At 39.7% G+C, this 23270-nt stretch overlaps 1 protein-coding gene across 1 annotated transcript in view; it reads right to left on the bottom strand.

Annotated features, from left to right (window-relative positions):
• Window positions 1-23270, bottom strand: part of noa1 (nitric oxide associated 1) — a 31461-nt gene that overhangs the window by 1284 nt on the left and 6907 nt on the right. Inside the window, exons 3-6 of the mRNA XM_072589168.1 lie at window positions 15413-15630; window positions 10030-10161; window positions 6803-6919; window positions 2093-2210 (exon numbers count right to left, since the gene is read on the bottom strand). Coding sequence (XP_072445269.1) covers window positions 2093-2210; window positions 6803-6919; window positions 10030-10161; window positions 15413-15630 — 585 coding nt within the window. The remainder of the gene's footprint in view (window positions 1-2092; window positions 2211-6802; window positions 6920-10029; window positions 10162-15412; window positions 15631-23270) is intronic.

Below are 23270 nucleotides of genomic sequence, written 5' to 3'. Positions count from 1 at the left end.
GACAGAATATGGTAATCAGCAAGACATTTCCTCATTTGACTTGGTGCCATTAACTCTGCACATCACAAAGCCTAATGTTGAGAACTCTTAGTGCAACTCCCTCCCTCTCAACTGTGTCACTACCTCGGCTGGACCAGGGATGGTGATGGTGATGGTACTGCCTGGGACTGTGTCTGTAAGGTGTGATTTTGTGTGCATGACTATGTCATGCTTTAGCTTGATTAGTCTGATAGACCAGCTATTCCAATTTTGGCACAATCCCAGCTGTTAGTAAGGAGGGCTTTTAACAGTTGACTAGACTGTTTTTGCTGTCAAGATTAGAGTGGTGCTTGAAAAGCACAGCAGGGCAGGCAGCAGCCGAGCAAGAAAATTGACAATTTGGCTGTTTTTGCTGTTAACATTTCCAGTGCCTAGGTCAATGTCAGGTCTAATTTCTTTGAGACTTTCTAGAGATTGTTACAACTAAGTGGCTTGATAGGCTATTTCAGAAGGCAGTTAAGAATCAAACAGGCTATTATAGGTCTGCAGTCACACGTAAGCCAGACCAGATAAAGATGGCAGCATGTCTCCTTAAAAGACAATACTGAACCAGATAGGTTTTTCCTGACAATTAGTCACCATGAAACTCTTAATTCCAGTTTTTAAAAAAATTCAAATTCTACCATCTGCTCTAGTGGGATTTGAACCTAAATCTGCAGAACATAACCTAAGTTTCTGGATTAATAGTCTACTAATATTATCACTAAATAACTATCTGCCTCAATTCACATTTTTAAATAGTATATCTAAGACTATCAGCTGCTTAGAGCAGTAGCTGACTGTAAGATCTGGCCTCTGTCTAGGACTGAAGCAAATTGAGCAGGAAGAATCTACTTTAAATGGGTATCAGGACAGAAAGACACTGGTGACTTGTAAACACAGAATTCTGTTGACTGGTTGAGACTTGGGCCATGTCAAATGCTGCAGAACGCAATTTCCAAACTTCAGAATCCCCCGGCTGAGTTTGTGATGGGAGATGTAGCAAGACGCAATTGAAGAATATCAGCTTGCTTTCAGTTAAAAGATTGTCTTTTTTTCGTTTGAGGGAGAAAGCAGTGACTGGTTTTATATAAAAACTAATAGTTGTTTACAGTGGATTTATGGATTTACTTCGTATTAGTTGTACAGCTTCATTCATGAGCCAATGAATGAAGAAGTGACATTTTCACCTGGCTAATGGCTTTTTTCCCCTTTCTGCTACAGCCGCACTATACATAGTTTGATGCAAAATGTGTGACTTATCCACATATTAGTACCATTTATGTTAGAATTTGAACTAGTGACACGTCGGTTTTGTCTGTGTATGAGATGGTTTAATGATTAACTTGTAATTATTTCTGGATTTAAAAAAGAAACTTCCTGTAGCAGGAAAGGCAATTCATTAACACTGGGAGACTTCTACAAGTGAACAGAAGAATCACTGAAGAGCATCAATCACTGAAGGTTACTTGTAGTAAAAGATCAAGAATTTTTTTTTCTTCTTGCTTAGGGCAAAAACCCATAGCTCAGAAAGCCTTTTGGTTTCAGTTTGCAGAGGTCCTGGAAGTTAGAAGTGTTAAACAGGTTCTCCTAAATAAAGGAGATAGTCTAGAACTAGTAGGAAATAGGTTTTGTCAGTGTTGAGTTTAGTTTCAATGTTCTAGAACGGAAGTGTTTGGTTGAATGCAGAGCTGTAGATGGAAAATTGTACTTTTATGATGTGTTTCTCAGTATTGTAAATTGTGTTATGTAAATAGCTTGGTTTATTTTATTCTACATTTTCTTTTGCGTAATAAACTTATTGTTAAAACTGTAGCATTGTGTGCTTGTGCTTCAATGAAAGATCGCCGCACTAAATAAAAGCATAACTATGATCAACTAAACCAATTTCAGTCTGAGATTTGACTTGTCCAGGACTAACATTAGCTGGAATCATAATACATTATACAAATCTTAGAAATGTATTTACAAGCCAGTCATATTGCACTTATATTGCTTTGATATGGCTACTTGTGCATCCATTTCTGGATTTTTTTATATATATATCATAAGTTGATTAAGTAAAAGACGCTACCTGCTGAAGAGAGCTTTATGTCAGCTACAGCCTCAAAGGGTCCAATTCCAAACAACTCAATATCTTGAGGTTCCAAGGGAGGGAAATCTTTCATCCTCTCCTCTCCACCAATAGGAACCTAGAAGTGGGGACAGGACATGTCAGAACAGTAAACACTTCAAACCCTTGATGCATGCAAATTTATTGATCAGTCCAACAGAAGGCTGGTTTGGCATCACTGGAATGCTGTCCACTCTTTACAAATCCTTGACTGCAACAGAATTTCCCTTGATGTGCTTATACCACCATCTCTTTTTACAACTAAGTCCTTAATAAACCCACCCCCTTCTCCCAGTTTGTCTGTTGAATCTGTCCTGACAAATTTATTTTGTATACTACAGCTTCAAAAATGTTTTGTTCTCAGCTATAAATTCCCTTCTGCTATAGTTCACATGACCTGGATGTTGTTACCATTTCTCCTGCTTCCTCTTTAACCACAAGTCCAACATTCTTCTCTCTTTCACAATGGTAATAGCACCTTCAGTATTCACATTCATCTACATCTACACCTAAATCAGGATACTACCAAATAGTTCAACTGCAGCCATTTACCAGAAAACCTTTCATGAACCTACTTGACACCTTCCCATATGATTACAGGAGATTCACCTCCTTGCCACATCTCCTTGTTTTCTTTTATTCATTCACTGCACAGTGTTATTGGCTGGGCCAGCATTTATTGCCCAAAACTATTTACCACAGAGAAAGATGGTGGTAGGATGTCTTCTTGAACCACTGCAGTCAATTTGGTTTATGTAGACCCACATTACCATTACAGAGTAAGTTCAAAGAGTTTAACCCATATCACTAAAGAAACAGCAATTTCTCTCAATGATAGCAACAGTCATGACAGCCAGTAGCTTGAGTACAAGTGGCGATGCTCACATGCATCTGCTGCCCTTGTTCTTCTAGATGATAGTGGTCATTGATTTAGACAACATAGTCTAGGAAGTTTCAATCAATTTCTGCAATGCATTTTATACGTAAATGCTACAAAAGAATGTCTAATGAATGTTTGGGGATGTGGTGCCAATCAAGAGGGCGGTTTTGTCCTGGATGATGACAAATCTTGAGTATTGCTTGAACTGCACTCATCCAGGCAGTTGTAAATATTCCATCACACTCCTGACTTGTGCCTTGTAAATGGTGGGCAGGTTTTGGCGAGTTAGGAGGTAAGTTATTTGCTGCAGGGTTCCAAACCTTTGACCTGTTCTTGTAGCTACAGTATTTATATGGCTAGTTCAGTTTTTGGCTAATAGTAACCCGAAGGATATCGATAGTGGGAGATTCGGTGGTAGTAATGCCATTGAATCTCATAGGCAATGGTTAAATTTTCATTTGCTGGAGATAGTCATTGCCTAGCACTTGTTGCAGCATGAATGCTGCATGCCACTTGTTAGTCTAAACTTGGATATTGTCAAGGTCTTGCTACATTTGAATATGGACTGCTTTATTATCTGGGGTGTTGTGATATGTAGTAAAAAATTGTGCAATCAGTGAATATCCCTCTTATAACCTTAGGATGAAGCAGCTAAGGATAGCAGCGCTTCAAACACTTCTTCCATGTAAAGCAACACAGTACACTGTATTCGTTGTTCACTGGACAGATAGTAAACTAGCAAATATATTAAATGGGTAGCAACAATTTCTACAAGCATTTTAAAAATTGCTAAACTAAAAATTGGTCCACAGAGGATGACTTTGAGGACTAATATTACGAACACAAAAATGGCAGTTATGAGCAAATATTTTGTTTGTTTTCATGGTAGAAGAATCCCAATGGTAGAAAACCAAAAGGTACAAGGGAGGGAGGAGCTTAAGATAATCAAAAGCACTAAGGAAACTAATGGGAATAAAGGCTGATAGGTCCTGGAGCCAATGGCTGGCATTTTCGGATCTGAAAGGAAATAAGCTGCAGAGACAGTAGATACATTGAAAAATTACAACCAAAGTTCCCTTGATTTGGTAAAAGTTGCAATGGATTGTAAAACCACATGTGTAACACCCCTACTCAAAGGGGGAAGAGGAGGAGGGGGAGGGAGATAGGCCAGTCAGCCTGAAACGTGTCACTCAGGAAATGCTAAAATATATGACTAAAGTTGTAGTAGCAGCAGAATATTTAGAAAATCATACTATAATCATGCAAAATCAAAATAGCATTATGAAAGGGGAAGTATATTTGAGAGAAATGTCTTTTGAGAATGTAGCCAAGCAGGGTGGGTAAAGGGAAGCCAGTAGGTGAAGTGTGGATTTCAAAAAGACACTTGATAGTGCCACATAAAAGGTTACTCCAAAGAACTCGGTGTTTTGGTGGGGCAGGGAAGTAGAGGGAAGGGAGATTTATATACAGAACAACCTCTGTTATCCAAACATCAATTATCCAAAGTTTGCATTATCTCAAGATCTCTGTGCATGCATTTCAACTGAATTAGGAAAATTATATCCCTCATCCATTTAATGCATTATTTTGTAAATTTGAACAAGAATATAGATGCAAGTATGCTTTAATAAATAAATAACTTCAAATATATATTCCAGACATGACGTTCGAGTTAAGTCTTACACTTTTTATAAAAAGGCGGTGCGATACTTATTCTCCCAGAGGATAAAAGGTTTTGTGACTGTGAACACACAAGAGCAACATATGTGCTATAACAGCAAGAGTTCAGTCAAACTCTAGCCAAAAAGTGATTTTATTTCTAAAATATCATGAATTTTTAAGCAATATCCAGTGTTTGTACATATTTTATCAACTGAATTAAATAAAAACTCTGATCCATATGGCTTCCTGTGTTATCCGGACGGACAGGTGGATGCCAAAATATTTTGTGCTCTACATAATCTTGATGGGGGGAGCTGTCGATGTCCAGCAGAGGGTGATTGCTCCGTGCCTTCCTGAAGTCAACAACCATCTCTTTAGTTTTGTCCACATTCAGAGACAGGTTGTTGTCTCTGCATCAGTCCATTAGCCTCTGCACCTCCTCTCAGTACGCGGACTCATTATTCCCGCTGAAGAGACCCACTACCGTCATGTCAAGAGTGAACTTAATATGATTCGAGCTGTGCTTTGCTGCACAGCCATGTGTCAGCAGAGTGGACAGCAGTGGACTGAGCATAGTAGAATGCCATAGGGATTAATGCTAGAGCCTCAACTATTTCCAACTACATGAATAACTTATATATGAAGCAACTGTCTATATTATATCTAAATTTGTTGCTATGAAACCAGGTAGTTTATGAGAAGGTTATAAAACGCCTACAAAAGAATGAAGAAACGGTGACAGAGTAAACAGGCATTTGGTAGATGAAGTATGATGTGGATAAATATGAAGTCATCAACTTTGGCAAAGAGAATCAAGAATCAGAATATTACTTAAATGGAGAATGGTGAAAAACCAAAGGATTTCAGTGTGCTCAAATGTGCATCATAAAAAGTTAGCATGCAGCATTCATTAGGAAATAAATGGCACACTGAACTTTCTCACAATGAAAATGGGGTATAAAAGCAGGGAAATCTTCTTACAACTGTAAAGGGTATTGATGAAACTGCTGCTGCAGTACTGCCTACATTTTGGTCTGCCTTTTAATTTAGGGAACTTTATAGCTGTATTGAAGCCACTGTTTCTTGGGAAGACAATTCCTTATACTAACTACCATCCAGGAGAAACAAACTGTCATCTGTCTTTAAAGAGAGTCCTTAAACAGTGCTAAAAGTTCTAGTTTATTCCACAAGAGAAATCATTCATCCAACATTCACTATACCACACCCTATCAGTTATCATATCCTTATATTCTTCAATACCTTTAATTATTCTAATTTAGAAGTGGGATTCTGGTTCACATGATACTTCACTCAAAACCAAATGAACTGCAGTAGTTTAAGGCAGCAGCTCACCACCTCAAGGTCAATTAGGGATGGGCAATAAGGGTCAGCCAAGCAGAAAACGCTCAGATTCCATGAAAGAATAATAACGAAAATCTCAACCGAAACTCTAAGAGTAAATATACCTTCGAAACAAGAAAGAAAAGCTCATGCTTTGAAATGCTTTTGCCTGAATTGCCACTTCATCATAGAATCCCTACAGGGTGGAAACAGGCCCTTTGGCCCAACAAGTCCACACCAGCCCTCCGAAGAGTAACCCACCCAGACCCATTCCCCCTACCCTATTATCCTATATTTACCCCGACTAATGCACCTAACCTACACATCCCTGAACACGGTGGACAATGTAGTATACCCAAACACTAAACCTGCACATCTTTGGATTGTTGGAGAAAACCGGAGCAGACATGGGAAGAATGTCTGGGACAACCTCCACACAGACACAGTCCCAGAAGCTGAAATTGAACCTGGTGCCTGGCACCGTGAGGAGGCACCACAGAGCCACCATGCCGCCCTATTTATGAATAAAATTTAGAATATGGAAGATGGTTCTGGGTGAAATATTAGGATAAAGTATGTTGGACTTTTATTTATAAATATTTGTCTGTGTATTTCATGATTTAATTTTGCCTTCAACATAAATAAAAGTCCTATCAAAATGGTAACATTATGGAACAACAATTTTGGCCACATATACTACAATTATAAGAGGGACAACAATCTATGGTAAAGTTCAAATTTCAGCTGCATACTTTTTCCTAAAACTCCAATATAGAATGATTGCCTACCGCAAGGAATGCTGTTCCAGCATGCTTCTGATAGATCGAATCTGCTTTATCGAGGCTTGTAACATGGACTGGAAGCTGGTTGGAAGCAACTACAGAAAACCAGGCCGACCTTTCTCCCTGCATATTGCAAAGAAAGTGAAAAGACAATATTTTAAAAATACTAAATTTGCAGAAATTTTAAATCCAATATAAAAATCAGAATTCTGAGAACATTCAACAGATTAGGTAGTATCTATGAAAAGAACATAGTCATAGAATTATACAGCACAAAAACAGACCCTTTAGTCAACCTCATCCATGCCAACCAGATATCTTTTGTTGTTTTGGGGTGATAGAAGAGTTGGATTTCACATATCAGCTTCAGGTTGTAAGAACTACACTCGTACAATTTTGTCAGCCAACAATGCTGAACATGAAGAAAAACAGTACAAATTAAACGAACTAAAATGTAGCTCTTTTATCCTTATTTTATTTTCCACTATTAATTTTTTTAAAAAAAGGAGCCCATCATAACAACCAACTACAATTTATAGTTGAAAGATTATAGCCAAAGTTTTGCTGCAGCAGCAGCAGCAGCAATCTCAAGCATTCATTTCAATCTCGCCTTCGCCAAGAATTGTTTCCAGTACTATTACAAACTCAAAACTGGAAACATTTATTACATTTATCACCACAAAGGGCTCATTAGCTCTAGTCAATTAGGTCAATGCTGAAAATGTGTTGCTGGAAAAGCGCAGTAGGTCAGACAGCATCCAAGGAGCAGGAGAATCGACGTTTCAGGCATGAGCCCTTCTTCAGGAACTAATTAGGTCAATCCAAGTGAAAAGGCTGATCTCAATCTTCAGTCAAAAAAAATCCTTAATTTTTCACATTTCAGTTCATTAAAATAGTATTCCTATAACATTTTCCAATTGTGAACTTTCACCAAATTCTGAGCCAAGCCAATGTTGATGTTTGCTGTCCCAGGGTAAGGGAATTTACAGAAGCTCCTTGAAGCTGAAACACAAATTTGATGTAACTGTATAAGAGAATGGACTTAAGTTTAATGGCTCTATGGGATTTTGCTTTTGGATCATTATATTTGCAGATCATCGAATGAGTGCAGTAAAAGCAGTACCATGTTACCAAGTACACTGGCATTTCCATGTCCAATTCAAAGTTTGTGGACTGGAAAAAATAATCTTTGTGATGAAATATTGATGATGTGTTGGAAGCAAAGATAAGTTCCACAATTTACGAATGTTCATAGCCATGCAAGCCAAATGATGTGTGCTGACTCGGTACTTCCATACAGCTGAATAACTTCCTTCCGTGTAACCACTGCAGTTAAAATAAGTTCTCCAAGAACATTCCGTGTAAGTGGTGATCTCTGAACATTTTGCCTAAAAACTGGTTTTGAAAGTTCAATTTTACATGAGTATATGTGATATTTAAACTGAAATCAGCTTTTAGAACCTATTTGAAAGTTTTGCACTTAAGGCTATTTCTTTTCAAACCTTATGACTCACTGTACTTTGCCACTAGTTTCCATTTTATTCAATTCACATCATGTTTGTGCCATAATCTGGAGGTACCAGTGTTAAGACTGGGGTGGACAAAGTCAGAAGTCACACGACACCAAGTTATAGTCCAACAGGTTTATTTTAAATCTCATGCTTCTAGAACACTGCTCCTTTGTCAGGTGAAGTGTTTCATATCTAGTTTCTTTATAAGGATAAATGACCGGTTAGGTGACTACTATGCTGAACATCTATTTTGATTGTAGTAGTTGAGGTTCTCATCACTTGCCATTTCAATTCTCCATCCCATTCCCACACTGACCTTAGTCTTTAGCCTTTGTTTTTCTCCACTGAGGCTCAATCTAAATCAAGGATCAGGATCTCATCTCTTCGCTTTGCAGGCCTATGAAGTCAACACTGTCATCAACATATTTAGACTTTAACAACATGATTATTATCTTTTTGACAATGTTGGGAACTCATAATAACTCTGTCTGTGGTTAGGTGATAGGCAGAGAGAACAAGTTGGATATCCTCATCAGAACACCATGGGTGGGGTGGTCTCTATATTAGTTTCAATCTTCTTCCACCAGTCTCCCAAGTCAACTTACTGGTTAGTTTGAGTTAACCAAACTCCTAATTATTTAAAAAGCTATGTCCCAAAGGCATTTTCTTTCTTTGAGCACTCTCATTAAGAGGATGGTCAATAGGAGCATTTTGGTAGCTGTCAGCAGATGGTTTTGAGTAGAGCGTATTTCCTGGAAAGAATTCCTAGTCATCAGTCGTCGGTCTCTCTCTTCATCTATGCAAGTGTCCTCTTTCCCACAAAGCATGGCACTTCACACATTTTCGAACTTGGTCCTCATTTTCCAAAATGAAGAACTTCAGGATATTGAGGAAATAGTTACTGAAAATCTCAAATTTCAAAAAAATTGAGACTTTGATCAAACACTGATGAGACAATAAAATGATTTTTACACTGAGTGTTAACTGAACACATCTAAAGATGTACTTTCTTGCTGCTTATCCTTTTAATTTTCAAGCTGAATCACTCCCAATTCCCAGAATGACTTATATTAGGAGCATTTTGCTATATGTCAGGTGCTCTTTGAGAAGGACATATTCCTTGCAGACACAGGACCTACAGGCTATCATGGAGATCCTCTCCCACCTAAAGTTAAATGAATCTTCCAACTTTGTCGAAATCCTTGAGCTTGGTCTCTTCTTTCCTGGCCTTTGAGCTTTGAGTGCAAGCTCCCACCATATTCCACAAGATGAATCAGAGGGTGTCTTGCCTCTACCACCTTGCTGTCTTTCAGATTCTTCTGGATTGGCTTGTCTCATAACTGTTGAAAATGTGTTGCTGGAAAAGCGCAGGTCAGGCAGCATCCAAGGAGCAGGAGATCGACGTTTCGGGCATGATCCCTTCGTCAGGAATGAGGCTCATTCAGGAATTCCTCATTCCTGAAGAAGGGCTCATGCCCGAAACGTTGATTCTCCTGCTCCTTGGATGCTGCCTGACCTGCTGTGCTTTTCCAGCAACACATTTTCAGCTCTGATCTCCAGCATCTGCAGTCCTCACTTTCTCCTTGTTTCATAATTGTACCAACATTAAAAATAGCAAAGGTTCAAGTGACACCCTGTACCAGCAGATTTTACAACTTGTTAAAAAATGCTGTGTAAAATATATAAAGTTGTATTGATCTATTGAGACCTCTAGATCCTTACCTGCAGAAAGTCGATGCGACCTAGGGCACCCAGAAATAACACCATACCAGGTTGTAGCACATATGTCCTAGGAACGATACCTGACGATGGCATAACAGACTTCAGTTCTTGATCTGTAAGAAGATTTAAAATCTGCAAAATATATTGGAGTTACATGAGAGAATTACAAATAGTACCACTTCTTAATTTCCCACGGATTTCACTTGCAAGATGTCAGCCAGTTGCTTTTTTACTGTACTTATTTCTATTGATACAAATAGCTTACCACTCAAGAACAATCGTTTTAAATGAAAAGTTATGAGAAACAATGTTCCTCCAGAACAAAAAACATTTTAGAGATTGACCAAATACATGTGAAAACATGTTGGTTTTCAAATTTAGGATTTATCTTTGAGAATGATACAAAGAAAGCAGGCTCATCTAAATTCCCTGGCCCACTACATTCTAACAAGACATACCTGCAAATACTTTGGAATGAATTAGCATTTATGTAAAAGCAGCACATACTCTAGATTGATTAATCAGTTTTGTATGAAGGCAATAGTGCAATGACAAAGGTCAACTGCCTTTCAGAAGAGACGTTAAATTTAATTCTGACCTGTCTGTTCCATTGAAAATTAAGGTCTACTAGCACTATTTAAGGAACAATGAAGAGTTGCATCCCCTGGCCTACATCATCCTTAAATCAACACCCCCAAATAAAACTGCTTATTTAAATAGTCTGTTGAAGGTCTTGCTGTTGTAAAATCACTGACACATTTAATAGCATTTAATTAGTGAAGTACTTTGGGGAGTCTTGACATGGATGGAGCGATGTAGTCAGACAGCACGAAAACAGACCCTTCGGTCTAAATCGTCTATGTCGACCAAGTTTCCTAAACTAAATTCCCATTTGCCAGAGTTTGGCCCATATTCCTCTAAATCCTTCCCATTCATATACCTGTCCAAATGCCTTTTAAATGTTGTAATTGTACCTGCACCTACCTCTTCCTCTGGCAGTTCATTCAACATACAAATTATCCTATGTGAAAAAGATGCCTCTAAGGCTCCGTTTAAATATTTCTCTTCTCAGCTTAAAAATATGCCCCTAGTTTTAAACTCCCCCACCCTTGGGAAAAGATTCTTGCTGTTCTCCTTATCAATGTCCCTCATGATTTTATAAACCTCTATAAAGGTCAGCCCTCAACCTCCTAAGCTCCAGTGAAAAATGTCCCAGCCTATATTATATTTCAAATTTTCCAGTCCTGGCAACATCCTGGTAAATCTTTTATGAACCCTCTCCAATTGAATAATATCCTTCTTGTAGCAGGAGGCCAGAAGAGGCCTCACCAACATCCTGTACAACTTCAACATGACTTCCTGACTCCTATGCTCAACGGTCTGAGCAATGAAGGCAAGAATGCCAAATGCCTTCTTAACCATCTGGTCTACTAGTGACTCAACTTTCAAAGAACTATGTACCTGAACTGCTAGGTTTCTGTTCGCGGCGTTGCTTAGGGCCCTATTAACTGCATGATCCTGCCCTTGCTGATTTTAACCAAAATACAATACGTCACTCTTTTTGAAATTAAACTCCATCTGCCACTCCTCAACCCGTTGGCCCAACTGATCAAGATCCCTTTGGAATCTCAGATAACCTTATTCAGTATCCACTTCAGTATACCACCAATTTTGGTGTCATCCACAAACCTCCTAAATTCTCATCCAAATCACTTATATAATGACAATCAAAAAAAGTAGACCAAGCAACAATCCCTGAGGAACGCTAGTAACAGGCCTCCAATCTGTAAAACAATGTTTCTTTAGCAACCTCTCCTACCATAAAGCTAATTTTGTATCCAGTTGGCAAGCTCTCCCTGAATTCCAACTTTACTAATTAGTCTACCAAGCGAACCTTGTCAAAGGCTTTACTGAAGTCCATGTTGACAGCATCTACTGCTGTCCTCATCTTTTTCGTTATGTCCTCAAAAACCTCAATCAAATCTGAAACACAATTTCTCACGCACAAAGATAATCCCTAATCAGTCCTTGTCTGTCCAAATTAACGTAAATCTTATGTCTCAGAATCCTCTCCAACAACGTACCCATTATTGATGTCAGACTCACTGGTCTATACTTCCCAGGCTGCTTCTTAGTCTTTCTTAAATAAAGGTGAACATTAGCCACCCCCACCACCTCATCAGTGACTGTAGTTGATAAATATCACTGCTAAGGAATTCTTCCTCATCTGTCTTAATGGCCACCTCTGGTCCTAGACTCTCCCACAAGGGGAAAGAACCTCTCCGCATCGCCTCTGTCAAGTCCCATAAGAACCTTGTATGTTTCAATAAGGTCACCTCCCATTCTTCTAAAGTCCAATAAGTGCAGGCCCCCTCAGGAACCTTACCCACCATAGTCATCTCTACCTTCTCATTGCCTGATAAAGTTTACACTAACCGACCCAATGCTTATAAACACATTACCTCTACATACATTTCACTGTCACCCAATGGACCCCCCCCCCCCCCGCAAGTCCAATGTGCTTCTGTTGTCTCTCAGTTTGCTGACCATAATAATCTGTTGCAAAGTTCCCAATGGGCGGTTTTACTATTGCCTCTCATGAACCTATCATTCAGTCAGTTCTGCCTACAACTGGTTTACCTGATAAAAATCACAGAACTACATTAACGAAGAGTTGACAATGCAATGTTGCACTGCTCCAGCATCTGCCATATCCAAAGGCTGTCAATTTAAAGTGTGGTCACTGTTGTAATGTACGAGCTGCAGGAGGTAATTTGTACTCAGTGAAGAGTGAGTGACATTAACACCAATCAACCTTTAACCATACTGTTCAAAGGTAAACATTGGATGCAGGACACCAGGTTCTGGGAAAACAGTCCTTTTTCCATTTCAGTCCACAATTAAAAACAAAGAAAAATTAAAAGATGTGGTCTTTACAGAGGATTGCAAGTTCCAACAACACACGAAGCATGACAACATCCAGGGCAAAACAACATTTTGACAGGAGACCCACAACAGCTTAACGATGCACTCCCTCACTTCCTTTATCATTAGCACAGGGCAGGAGCATGTACTATCTATAACTTTTTCCTCCCATTTCCTCTTTTTGGTGCTTAAAAATTGGGAGCAGGGGCTATTTAGTCCAGAGATTTTAAGTAAAAGAGAAAGACTACTTTTCCATGGGATTTTGCAAGATAGCAACAAGTTCAAGAACTGGCCACACCAATTATTAAAAATAAAGCAACGATTTAAACTGCAATGCAATTGTAAATACTAAGTCAGAGCTCAATGGCTGTGTTACAATCCAAAAATTGCAGCTGGTGATGTTTTTGGTGTTGTCTAATGCAGCCTGAAGGAATGTGGGAACAGCTGGTACTTTCACAGAATCACTACAGTGCATATAGAGGCCATTTGGCCCATCAAGTCTACACCGATTCCTCCAAATAGCATCCCATCCAGACTCACCTCATTCCTATAATCCTGGATTTACATAGCTAATCCACCTAGCCTGCAAATCCTTGGACACTCGTGGCAATTTTTAGCATAGCCAATCTACCCAACTTGCACAGCTTTGGACCATGGGAGGAAACTCAAGCAGACATGAGGAGAATGTCTGTATGGACTTTGCACAGTCACTCAAGGCTGGAATGGAACTTGGGTCCCTTGCACTGTGAGGCAGCAGTGCTAACCACTGTGCTACCCTAATGGATATATTGAGTTAACTGGGTTTGAATTGGTTGAATAAAATGTAGGCTGTCAGTCATGGGAGAGTGTTTAATGGAGAATGGCTAACTGAAAAAAATGTTCCAACATCTTTTGGAGTATGACACTGGTAGTATAGGAAGATTGAGTCTGTGTATACCACCAGTGTATTCTGAAAATGACCCTCAAATCCAATGGAAGAATGAAGTTCCAACATGGACCTGGGTTACTTCTTTACCAAACAAGAAGCAAGATATGGCTTTCATATTTTTATTACCAAGTTGAAGCAAGATAAGCAGTTTCTTTTTTAAACTGGAGCCTGATGATCTGAACACTCATAAAAGCAAGATATTGCAAATGCTGGCGATCTGAAATAATAACAAATGCTGGAGAAATCAGCAGATATGACAGCATCTGAGGTGGTAGAAATAGGTTTAACCTTTTGGGTCTGAAAGGACTCTTCTTAGAAACTGACTACTGATGACATACACAAAACATTAACCAATTGTTTCTTAAAACATTAACTAATTTTTTTCTCTCTCCGCAGATGCTGCCAGATCAGTGTTTCTCTAGCACTTTGCTCTTGTTACCCATCTTTTCTTGCTTGGATATTGTATTTGGAATTTAAAGTAAATTTGTCAGTCATTTATATAAACAATTTGAATGAGAATTTAGAAGGCATGATTAGTAAGTTTGCAGATGACACTAAAATTGGTGATATAGTCAACAGTGAAGAATGTTATTCAAGATTACAAAGATCATGATCAATTGGATCCATTGGCTAAGAAATGGCAGATGGCAATTAATTTGGAATTAGGTAAAATTGTATTTTGGTAGAACAAACAAGGGCAGGACTTGTATAGTAAATGGTAGGGACCTGGATAGAGTTGTCAAACAAAGAGACTAGGGGTTCAGGTACTTGGTTCTTTGAAAGGTGCATCACAGGTAGACAGCGTGGTTAAGGTGGTGTTTAAAATGCTTGCTTTCATTGCTTAGACCATTGAGTGTAAGAATTGGGACATTATGTTGAGGTTGTACAAGTCATTAGTGAGGCCTCTTTTGGAGAACTGCGTACAGTTCTGGTTACCCTGCTACAGCAAGGATATTATTAAATTGGAGAGGGTTCAGAAAAAAATTATCATGATGTTGTTGGGACTGGAGGGTTTGAGTTATAAGGATAGGCTGGGACTTTTTTCACTGGAGTGTAGGAGATTGAGGGGAGATTTTATATTGGTTTATAAGATCATGAGGGGTATAGATAAGGTGAATAGCAAATGCCTTTTCCCTCGGGTGGGGATGTTCAAAATTAGGGGGCATATGTTTTAAGGTGGGAGGGGAAAAATTTAAAAGGGACCCAAAGGGCAACACTTTCGCAGAGGGTGGTTAATGTGTGGAATGAACCGAAAGTGGTAGATTCAGGTACAGTTACAACATTCAAATAGGTGCACAAATAGGAAAGGTTTAGAGGGACATGGACCAAACGCAGGCAACTGGGACTAGTTTAGTTTGGGAAACATGGTCAGCATGGACGAGTTGGGCTGAAGTATATGTTTTTGTGCTGTATGGCTTTGTAACCGGTACTTACTGTTTGGAGTACAAATACAAAATGCTAAACTATCAGCAAATTAGTCCTCACTTCGTAATCCACACTGCATGACATGCTAAATTCTACTTCACTTACACAGTCTTGCTTTAAGATGCCAGGCGTGTCATAAAACCAGCGAGCATCTTTCAGTTCATTGTATGTGAATTCCACCACCTTTTCAGAGTTTGACACATTTTCTTTCTTAGATTCTTCAGGTTCTGCACTCAGGGACAGTTCATCTGGATCCCATTCAATTATTCGTTTCTTTCGTTCTCCACTCACTTGAGTGTTACGAAATGTTCTGCCAACTCTACCTAAACTCAAAGGAAACAAAGCAAATATCAGCAAGTGCCAGTAAACTGAAACATTGAAATGGTAATGATAGAAGCATATCAAATCAACGTCAATGGATAAGTAAATCTGAATTATAACTGATTTCATTAGAATGAGAAAGAATGAAATAAAACTTTTAAAAATTAATAGAATTTGAACAATTGGGAAGACTCAAAAGAAGAATTGGTATAATAATTTGTGACCTGCTTAAAAAGCAAATTATCATTGAGCCTGACGTCACTAACAAACGAATAGAAGGATTAAAGAAATTGAAGAAAAAGAATCTAAGGAAATCAATCAGTATCAAGTCAAGAAAGTTGGTAGGCAGTGAAAGCCTGTAGATCAAGTTTGAAGAAAACTCAAACTAAATAAGTGCAAACCCTTTGTTGGAATCAAACAGAATATTAAAATAATACAGGAAAACAGGGCAATGAGGCTCATTTCTGCTGGAACATAGGAAAATGTTTTGAAGCTGATACACTTTCCATACAGACCTGCTTCTTTGTTAAATGGGGCAGGAGAAATTAGGCATATAGTATATTATGTGGGAAAACTTGAAGTTGTTCATTTTAGCTGTAAGAATAAAAAAAGGCAGTACAATATTTAAACAGTGAACAACTACAGAATCTGAAGTGCGAAGAGATTCTAGGTGTTCTAGTGCAGAGCCACAAACCATTGGTATGAAAGTACTGCATGTGATTAAGGTAGCTAGTGGAATACTGTCCTTTATTATGATAGGAACTGAATATAAAGTAACTTCTACAAGTAGTATCAAACGAGAGGGACCGTATTGTTGAAGAGGAGAGTGTGAAACGGACTGGTAAGCTAGAAGAGATACTTGTTAGGAAGGAAGATGTGTTGGACATTTTGAACAACTTGAGGATAGACAAGTCCCCCGGGCCTGACGGGATATATCCTAGGATTATGTGGGAAGCAAGAGAGGAAATTGCAGAACCGTTGGCAATGATCTTTTCGTCTTCACTGTCAACAGGGGTGGTACCAGGGGACTGGAGAGTGGCGAATGTTGTGCCCCTGTTCAAAAAAGGGAATAGGAATAACCCCGGGAATTACAGGCCAGTTAGTCTTACTTCGGTGGTAGGCAAAGTAATGGAAAGGGTACTGAGGGATAGGATTTATGAGTATCTGGAAAGACAATGCTTGATTAGGGACAGCCAGCACGGATTTGTGAAGGGTAGGTCTTGCCTTACAAGTCTTATTGAATTCTTTGAGGAGGTGACCAAGCATGTGGATGAGGGTGGAGCAGTGGATGTAGTGTGCATGGATTTTAGTAATGCATTTGATAAGGTTCCCCATGGTAGGCTTATGCAGAAAGTCAGGAGGCATGGGATAAGAGGGAAACTTGGCCAGTTGGATAGAAAACTGGCTAACTGGTCAAAGTCAGAGTGTGGTGGTAGATGGTAAATATTCAGCCTGGAGCCCAGTTACAAGTGGAGTTCCGCAGGGATCAGTTCTGGGTCCTCTGCTGTTTGTAATTTTTATTAATGACTTGGAAGAGGGAGTCGAAGGGTGGGTCAGTAAATTTGCAGACGATACGAAGATTGGTGGAGTTGTGGATAGTGAGGAGGGCTGTTGTCGGCTGCAAATGGACTTAGATATGATGCAGAGCTGGGCTGAGGAGTGGCAGATGGAGTTCAACCTTGTCAAGTGTGAGGTTGTCCATTTTGGAAGGACAAATAAGAATGCGGAATACAGGGTTAATGGTAGGGTTCTTAGTAAGGTGGAGGAGCAGAGGGATCTTGGGGTCTACATTCATAGCTCTTTGAAAGTTGCCACTCAGATGGATAGAGCTTGTAAGAAGGCCTATGGTGTATTAGCGTTCATTAGCAGAGGGATTGAATTCAAGAGTCGTGAGGTGATGTTGCAGCTGTAGAGGACCTTGGTTAGGCCACACTTGGGAGTACTGTGTGCAGTTCTGGTCACCTCACTTTAGGAAAGATGTGGAGGCTTTGGAGAGGGTGCAGAGAAGATTTAACCAGGATGTTGCCTGGAATGGAGAATAGGTCGTACGAGGATAGGTTGAGTGTGCTAGGCCTTTTCTCATTGGAACAGCGAAGGATGAGGGGTGACTTGATAGAGGTTTATAAGATGATCAGAGGAATAGATAGAGTAGACAGTCAGAAACTTTTTCCCCGGGTACAACAGTGTGTTACAAGGGGACATAAATTTAAGGTGAAGGGTGGAAGGTATGGGGGGGGAATGTCAGGGGTAGGTTCTTTACCCAGAGAGTGGTGGGGGCATGGAATGGGCTGCCTGTGGGAGTGGCAGAGTCAGAATCATTGGCGACCTTTAAGCAGCAATTGGATAGGTACATGGATGGGTGCTTAAGCTAGGACAAATGTTCGGCACAACATCGTGGGCCAAAGGGCCTGTTCTGTGCTGTATTGTTCTATGTAAGTCACAGAGATTAAATAGAATGAACTGCAAGTGGAAGATTCAGGTACAGTTACAACATTTAAATAGGTGCACAGCTAGGAAAGGTTTAGAGATATGGGCCAAATGCAGGCAAGTAGAACTAATTTAGTTTGGGAAACTTAGTCAATATGGACGAGTTGGGCTGATGGGAATGTTTCCTTGCTGTATGATTCTAACTGGTACTTGCTGTGCACAGTTTTGGTCTTCTTACAGGATATTAATGCATTGGAGACAGTTTAGAGGGGGGTTTATTAGGTTGATACCTGACTGAGCGGCTACTGTTATGGGGAATGATTAGACAAGCTGTGCCCATTTACAATTGAGTTTAGAGGAAGGGGAATTTGAGTGAAGTGTATCAAGATCCCAAGAGGGTCTTGGACAAGGAGGACCTGGAAAGGATGTTGACTCTTGCGGAAAATCCAGAACCAGAGAATACAGTTTTAGAACTAGAGATGACCTTTTTAGAACAAAAAAAATTGGGTTTTTTTTCCCTCTTTCCAAGGATTGTGCAACTTTGGAATTCTCTGCCTCAGAAGGAATTGGAGATGGAGTCAGGAATATTCTTAAGGTAGAGAGAGATTGTTGTTGGACGAACGAGTCAAAGATCATTGGGGTTAGATGGCAATGTTGAATTTGAAACACAAATGGGTCAGCCATGGTCTTATTGAATGAGAAAGCATGATTTAAGGGCACAATAGCTTACCTTTGCACCTACTTTACATGTTTTATGTAACAAGCACAGGAACAGGCATGATAGCACTACTGACACTAATCTTTCCACAATGGAGCAAAGCAAGTAAAATTCTGCTCTAAAAATGCACTTCTCCTAAAATCAAATAACAAGGTAGACAAATAAAACCAAACTGATTAGAATTATAGTCAAAATACTCAGATTATATTAGAGAGCTTGCATTATAAAAGATAATGTCCTCATATGACGTTAGTTTGCCAGGTTCACTAATACTCAATCTCAGAATGTGGTCATTTGGTCTATCACATATGCACTGGGTCTTTGAATGAGCAATGCATCTAAATGCAATTCTCCTGCATTCTTCCCATGTTTCAAAATTCCTCCTTTTCAGGTAACTGTTCAACCCCCTTATGAAAGGTTATTGTCTCCACTACACTCGGACAGTGCATTCCAGATCAGTGTGAAAAAGTCATTCCTCATATCACTTTTGATCTTTTCACTGATTAATTTTAAATCTGCACCATCTTGTTCTCGATACTTTCAAAAGGAAGACATTTCACCTTGCCTACTCTGTTCAGATCCCTCAGGATTTTGAATACCCCAACTACAGAGCTTTTGAAAAAGTGAAGGTTAGCATCGTAAATTGGAACATTAGGGCAAATTTGAGTGGAGTTCCAGGAAGGATTGGCTGCTGTGGAGCACTGACCCCCCCAAAAGCTCTGTGGGCCATTCAGCCCATCAAGCCTTCACTGCCAGGCTTGCTGTGTTCTCCCAATCTCCTGCCTGTCTACTTTGGATTCCAGTATCTACAGGTTTTATTGTATCTTCTCAGACTCAGCAGCAGTCCAGGCCAACAATATCCAGGACACGGACAGACAATATCCAGGCTTGAGGTGAAAAGTGGTAAATAATATCAGCACCACATACTTACCAGGCAATGGCCATCTTGTGCAGGCTCCTCAGCCAGGGAGCCAGAGCCTGTCTACTCTAGGTTTTCTTCCTTTGCTTTAAAAAAAAAGCACTTTCCATTTATTATGGTACTTTACCTTCTTTTACTGACTTTGGGAGTAGTAGTCTTCTCTCAGTCCAGCCCAGTGATAAGGTGCCTTCCAATAGCCTGGAATGACTGTATGAGCATGGCACTTGGTGGGGCGGTCTCCTGATTTGGCAGTCTTGACCTGGAATGGAGGTCCCATTCTGTTGTGGAGATCTTCTTTGGTGGCTTTCGGGTATTCCAGCAGCCCGATGTGAAAGTCTAGTCCTAGCACAGAGGTCTGGACTTGGTGTGAAGCGCTCGTCCTTGTTTTGGAGGCGGCTTCCAGGTCTCCTAACAATCCAATGTTAGGCCTTGTTCCAGCATGGAGGTCTCATCTTGGCATGAAGGGGTAGTCTCGGACTGGTTTTCCAGTCAACCCCAAACCTAACAGTCATTAACTGAACTGTGATGAACCTTTAACATTTTTTCCTTCTTATGATTTGTGTTAATAATTTAAGCGTCTTGGTATGGCAACTTATAAAACTTTACACTTTTTTGTAAAAATATATGTGACAATAAATTGTTATTCCACCTTCAAAAAGAGATAATCTAACCAGCGCCCCATGATATTCAATGGCATTACCATCACAATTCACCACTATTAATACTGTATGGGGTTGGGGGCAGGGGTCACACCATTGTCTAGAAGCTGAAGTAGACTCACCATATAAACATAATGGCCACAAGAACACATTAGCGGCTAGAAACACTGCAGCAACTAACTCACCACCTGACTCCCCAAAGCCTGTCCACCACCTACAAGGCACAAGTCAGGAGTGTGATGGAATACTCCCCACTTGTCACGATGAACATAGATCAACACTTAAGGAGCTTAACACCATCAATGACAAAGCAATCCACTTCATCTGCACCATATGCACAAACATTCAGTCACTTCACCACCAACACACTGTACACAGCGTTAGTGTGGTCTACAAGATGCATTGCAGAAATTCACCAAAAATCCTTCAACAGCACCTTCCAAACCCATGATCACATCCATCTTGAAAGCAAGGACAGATAAATGGGAACACTTTCAAACCACTCACCATCCTGACCTGGAAATGTATCACCAAACCTTCATTGTCATTGGGTCAAAATCTGGAACTCCCTCCCTAATCATATTATGCATTTACCTATAGCACATAGAATGCAGCAGGTCAATTATATAGCTCACTACCATCTTCTCAAAGGCAATAAACCTGGTCATGTCCCATGACGGAATAGAAGTATTTGCAAGACAGTATTCCATTACCAGTTTTGACTTCTCTGTGGATAGGGACCTTGGCATGGTGGAAAGGTTTCTGCGATCTGCTGACAACCTGAGTGATATCATTGGGAGAGTTTTGCTCCTGGAAAGGCAACATGTGTCAGCAAGGTCAGGGTGGGCTGCAAAGTTGGAAGAAACTGTATTGGGACAGGAGTGTTTTTGGACACCAGTATCTGTAACTGAGCATACCCTTAAAGATACACTCTTACTCTGAATAGAGAGAGGGTGTTAGAAAGAATGCCTAAAGGTCGGCTGTTATACTTTCTCCAGACTGGGGAACCACACCCAGCAGGATCAACATCTTTGTGGTCAGAAGAATTTTGCAACTTAGAATGATAGAACACTGCTGAATAATCTTAAACTACTTTTGGAATACTGTGTGCAATTCTGGTCTTTCTGCTATAGGAAGGATATTGTGAAACTTGAAAGGGTTCAGAAAAGATTTACAGGGATGTTGCCAGGATTGGAGACTTTGTATTATAGGCAGAGGCTGCTGGTTAAGCTGGGGCTATTTTCTCTGGAGTGTGAGAGGCTGAGGGGTGACCTTAAAAAAGTTCATAAAATCATGACGGGCATGGATAGGGAAAATAGACATAGTCTTTTCCCCAGAAAGGAGGAGTCCAACACTGGAAGGTGAGATGGGAAAGATTTAAGAGACCAAAGGGGCAACTTGGTCAGACAGAGGGTGGTGCATGTATGGAATAAGCTGCCATTGGAAGTGGTATTTAAAAGGCATCTGGATGGGTATATGAATAGGAAGGGTTTAGAGGGATATGGACCAAATGGTGACAAGTGTGACCAAATTAATCAGGATATCTAGTCGGCATGGACGAGTTGGACTGAAGGGTTTCTGTGCAGTACATCTCTAAGACTCTACGAATGGCCACCCAGAGAAAAGAGCTGCAATTTTAACACCCGAGCTATCAAGATTCCAAATCAATGTCAGTGCTCTTGATAAGGCTCAACTTCCAGGTGAAGGCTTCTGAAAGCACAAGTGGGGAATATAATACTGAAAATGAAAGGTTAACAGCAACCCTCGTGTCCACGCGGTTAAGTATGCCATCTGGAATAGCTTTTTGGTGGAATGCAATTGTATAAAAGAAAGATTCATGACACTACATCTCCAGATCATAATAGTTTAATTACGCTGGTCTGTTAGTGCAGTGAGAACTGAAGAAGTGATTCATTAATGTTTCAGCTACAATTAGGTTGGTCAAGATAATATAGTTTCAGGTGGAGATTGTAACATACAGCTGAAAGAAGATTGTTGAGGATATTTTTTAAGAGATAGATACACTGTTTAAAAATAGCAACCTCAGGACAAAGTCAACATTGGATTTTTGATTTTTCTGGTTTTCTGTTGGGGGATTCTGGCCATTTTGAGTCAGATTAAGGGTTACTGGAAAACAGGAAAAAAGATGCACATAAATGCACTACCCAGTAAGCCACCACAGTTATGCAGCACCTATCTTGACAAGCTGTCAAGTTATTTCACTAACCTATTAATTAGAACTCATGCTTGCCACATTACAGAATGTCTGATTTTCATACGTTACTAATTTTCAAATAGACTAATTTGAGAGAATGTTGTATGTGTTTGCTTTACAGTATGTTCATGACAAATTTTGGACACTTAAGCAAATGCTAGTTAAGTTGAGGAACTCAATGGGATGGAGCTATCAACAAGAGTGAACTGGCGCTCGACTATTCTATAGCCATGAAAGCTTTAGATGGAATGTGCCATTAATGCTTCTCTATTTTGCTCCTGAAGTTTTACTCTTTGCATTCTACACAATTTTCTAGTTCTGCTAACAACAACAGAAGAAAGTGGTATGTGATTGAGGCTCACACCAGCACTCCCATTGTCTACTAATTGTCCATTTAAAGCATAAATAAAATTAAAACAGCCAGAAGCACTTTCTTTATCAAAACAATGTGTTGTTTGGATTGAAGCTTAAAAGCCTTTCCCAAAGGGAGGGTAAAACCATCCACTACATGACATTAAAACATTATCTAAAGGACACCACAATCATCCACTTAATGCTATTAACATATTTAGACGAAAATGGTTAATCTATCCAAGTAAAGATTTTGGATATCTTGCATTATGGGGAACAGGGATTATATTTATATACTAACAATGACATTAGACCCACATTCCAGAGGATTAGCTGAAATCTTAGCATGAAAA

Source organism: Chiloscyllium punctatum, chromosome 2 (assembly GCF_047496795.1).
Source record: "Chiloscyllium punctatum isolate Juve2018m chromosome 2, sChiPun1.3, whole genome shotgun sequence".
Classification (NCBI taxonomy): domain Eukaryota; kingdom Metazoa; phylum Chordata; class Chondrichthyes; order Orectolobiformes; family Hemiscylliidae; genus Chiloscyllium; species Chiloscyllium punctatum.
The sequence above is the reverse complement of the archived record's forward strand: the minus strand, read 5'-3'. Positions and strand labels throughout refer to the sequence as shown.